This window comes from Plasmodium inui (genome assembly GCF_000524495.1).
Source record: "Plasmodium inui San Antonio 1 unplaced genomic scaffold supercont1.28, whole genome shotgun sequence".
Taxonomy (NCBI): Eukaryota; Apicomplexa; class Aconoidasida; order Haemosporida; family Plasmodiidae; genus Plasmodium; species Plasmodium inui.
In genome coordinates this window covers 190,917-194,468 of record NW_008481862.1, presented here as the reverse complement: position 1 = coordinate 194,468, position 3,552 = coordinate 190,917, and the positions used below count along the sequence as shown (strand labels likewise).

Sequence of the window (3,552 nt, the reverse complement as noted above, 5' to 3'; positions counted from 1 at the left end):
AAAATGAAGTAAAAAAAAAAAAAAGAGGTCCACATGAAGCCTGCGTGAATCCCACGACAGTTTAACTCCTGAAATTTTTACCTGAATGTTTAGACTTTCCCTTCTCATATGCGCATGAGGTGTGCATTTTTTTTTTCTTTTTTTTTTTTTTTTCCCAACTCGTGTAGCCCCTTGGCTAGCTCCTATTATAATACCTTTCTTTCATCCTAAGCGTCTTTTGTAAAAATCTGTCGTATCCCATTTTAGAGGCATTTAACTGCATTATCGCGCTTCATTTCGAAAGAAATGTAAGAATTTATTTTTACCTAATGAAGACAGCGCAATTTAGGGGGGCCTTCTTCGTCCCTCTAAACGTAACAGAACGGATTGTGATGGCCTGTTAAGTGGCAAGAATAATTATGAGTATGCCGTTTTTTCAATAAAGACGCTTTCCCCAAATGCTTTACAAATCAGGAAGGAGTTCCCTTAAAATTGCACGTTTCTATACCCTATTCAGGAGGGGAGCTAGATTCACGGGGCCTGCGCTCATATTGAATAAAAATGCACGCAAAAGTGGTTACCACTTTGTAAGTAAATTTCTTTTTTTCGTCAACACTTAAGTCAAGCTTGCTTTTGTTTCCTTATTTGCAAGGCAAGTTCCACCATTATCCTGTTCTGTTCTGCGGTGACCTACCATCCGCCCCCCACACAAGTACGTACTTTTTTATTCCTCATTTCGAGATAGTTCATTCATAATGGTGAAGAATCCTATCGTGTAAATGGAAAGCCAATCTCCCTTCCAAGGTTTGGCCTAAGGGAGGCATTCGGGTTTCTACGAGTCGCGCGTCACAGAGGGGTTGCAGCGGAAGTTGTGATGCGATCGAAAAATGGCGACTGGAATGAATGCCACTTCCAAGTGAGGAATTAACCAAATGGGGGGAAAAAAAAAGAAAAAAAAAACAGTAGCAGTAAAAGAAAAGGTAACTATAGCGATAGTCGTAACAGCATTACTTACCGCTGAGGGACTTTTTCCGCAGTTGCGCAGAAAGCAACCTCAAGTGTGAGGAGTGCCAATTTATGGCGAACCAAATCTGCAAAAGTGGAATTGGCCGAATTGGCAGAATTGGCGCATTTTTGTGGTTGAGGCGACTTGTTCATATGGGGTGAAAAAAGAAACACGCAATGGTGCAGTGGAAAAAACGAAGGCAGCGTTCAATTTTGGTAAACGTGATCTAAAAAAAATATATATATTTAGTCCAACCCACCTGTGACACCCCCCCGTGCAGTTAGATTTATTCTGCACACCCTTTCTCCTCATTTTGTTTTTCCTTCTCTGGGCAGGCGAAAAATTTCGATTTGTAAATTTCGCATCATTTTACACATTTACGGGTTAAAGAAATGAAGGCTATTTAGAAAAAAAAAAAAATGACTTCCGCAAGGGGGTAACAGTATTGGGGGTACCCCCCCAACGATGGTTACAACGACACGGTTAGCGGGACCCTGTTCACTCTGAGGACTGAACTGAGCGAAGTCAACACGGTCGCGCGAAGCACTCCCATTTGGAGTGTACTGTAAAAAGAGTGTGCGGATTATGTTGCTAAAGAACGGTTTGCCCAATAGCTGCCTCATGGGGGGCACCTTTTTAACAATGCAAAAAAAAAAATAGTAATAATAAGCATAGGGAAGTCCCCTATATGGCTTCATTCACCATGTAAAAGTGCCCCCGGGTCGTCATTGCACCCTAATCAGGGGCGTTACGAGCGAAAGGTTAAAGAAACCCCCGAATTTAGAGCAGTACTAGGGAGCCCCCTTCGCATGAAATAGTCAGCGGTTTGAAGCACCTCGGAGGAGTAGCTACCACAGGGAGAAGTAACAACAGTAAGCAGATACTTCAACCTTTTAAAGGGTGTAAATGGGAGGTGTAAAAGGGACAAAAGCACACACACACACAGAAGAAGGGAAAAAATAAAGTAATAAAATAAAAAATAAGAGAACCCCTCCGGTACCGATCTCTCCATCTTGGCAAAATTACACAGAATGAAGGAGTCAACTTCGCACCAGGAAGTTCGCCACAGTTACGTAGAGAAACTCCCCTTCGTAAAAAATGCCGAAAGTTCACACAGATTGGACATAAAAGACCAAGTGGAGAAATGCGAAAGGGACAAAAAAAACATAAAAAGAGAAATGTACAAATTTATTAGCGGCATAAAAAAGGGACATAAACAAAGTCATCACGTGAATTATAACCTTGGTGTTTTCTGCAGGACGGCTCCACCCTATGTGAATATCTCCTCATGGAGCACTCAAGGTGGAGGTACCATAAATGGACATCGACGCGAACCCCAGAGAGGCTGTAGCACTCCAAAGGAGAGGAACTCTAAGAAGAGCACCTTCCCTTGCAGGGATTACGAAAATGAGGAAGATTTGAAGAAGCATAACTTTTTATTCAATCGACATGAGTCCCAGGAAAGGGGATCTCAGAATTACCTCCACGCATTTCTCAAAAGTACGGACTTGCATCGTTCATCCATTTTTGATGATTACACCAATGGAGGACGCGCAGCCAGTTGGGGAATGTTCCAGTCAGAAGGGCTTTCCCTTTTGGGGGGAAAAAAGTTATATGAGGAGATACACCAAGATTGTTCCAAAGCTGGAGTGAGTCCACGTTGGGGGGATCCATGTGGGGAATTCCCCCCCTGTGGGGTTATCCTCTCTGGAGTCACTTCCTCACGGAAGAGGCTGAAGGTTGATCTGAAAAGCAGGGCTCTACACGGGCAGAATCGAAGCAGACACCAGAAAAGTAGCAGCAACTGTTCCAACGAGTCGACAAAAATCATCGACCAGTTTGTGAAAAGCATCGAAAGGAATCAGTCAGGGGAAAAGGAAAAGAAAGAAAAGATGGACGGGGAAAAAGTAAATTTTGGCGAGGTAAATTTTGGCGCGGTCCCCCCAGAGGGTACCGCCGTACACGGAATGAACATCCAAAATTTGAGCATCCCTGATGGGGACACAATTAGAACGAGGAGGAGTAAAACCGACGCTGTTTGTCATGCCGCTTATCAGGCCGCTGATCAGGACGCTCATCACGACGCTGACCAGGACGCCTCAATGGTGCTTCAAGAATACAAACAGATGATAAAGGACAATAAAAAAATGCTGAACCTGCTGCAAAGAGTCATGCACCACATTGAACTAACGAACAGGAGCAGCGAAGTAAATAAAAAAATTGAAAAAGGTATAAGTACGTACTTGAGGAAAGTCGAAAGGATGGTAAGCAAATATAGGGAAGCGCTGGAATGTAATGATTTTAACAGAACTAGAAGATTGCATCGCCACTTTAGGGCCAACGAAATGGTGATGTTAAGATATGTACTGAACTATGTCATCGATCTTATGCGTATCGTAAGGTACCAGTGCAGGGACCTTCGGCGGAAAATCGAGCGAGAAATTTGCGAGGTGCAGCGGGCAATTTGGCGACCCCCCGGCTGGTCGCTCCCTCCATGAGGCAGTCCGCCTGCTGCGCCGTTACTCCGTTGGTTTGTAATGCATCGCTTTGTAATGCATTAGTTTGTA

The 3,552-nt window shown here is 43.8% G+C and overlaps 1 protein-coding gene across 1 annotated transcript; it reads left to right on the top strand.

Annotated features, from left to right (window-relative positions):
- Nucleotides 1-2,016: 2,016 nt before the first annotated feature.
- C922_04748 (hypothetical protein) lies at nucleotides 2,017-3,483 on the top strand (the record flags this gene model as incomplete). Its single annotated transcript, XM_008820327.1, has 1 exon — nucleotides 2,017-3,483. One exon carries the CDS (start codon nucleotides 2,017-2,019, stop codon nucleotides 3,481-3,483), a length of 1,467 nt encoding a protein of 488 aa, XP_008818549.1.
- Between the last annotated feature and the right edge of the window lie 69 nt (nucleotides 3,484-3,552).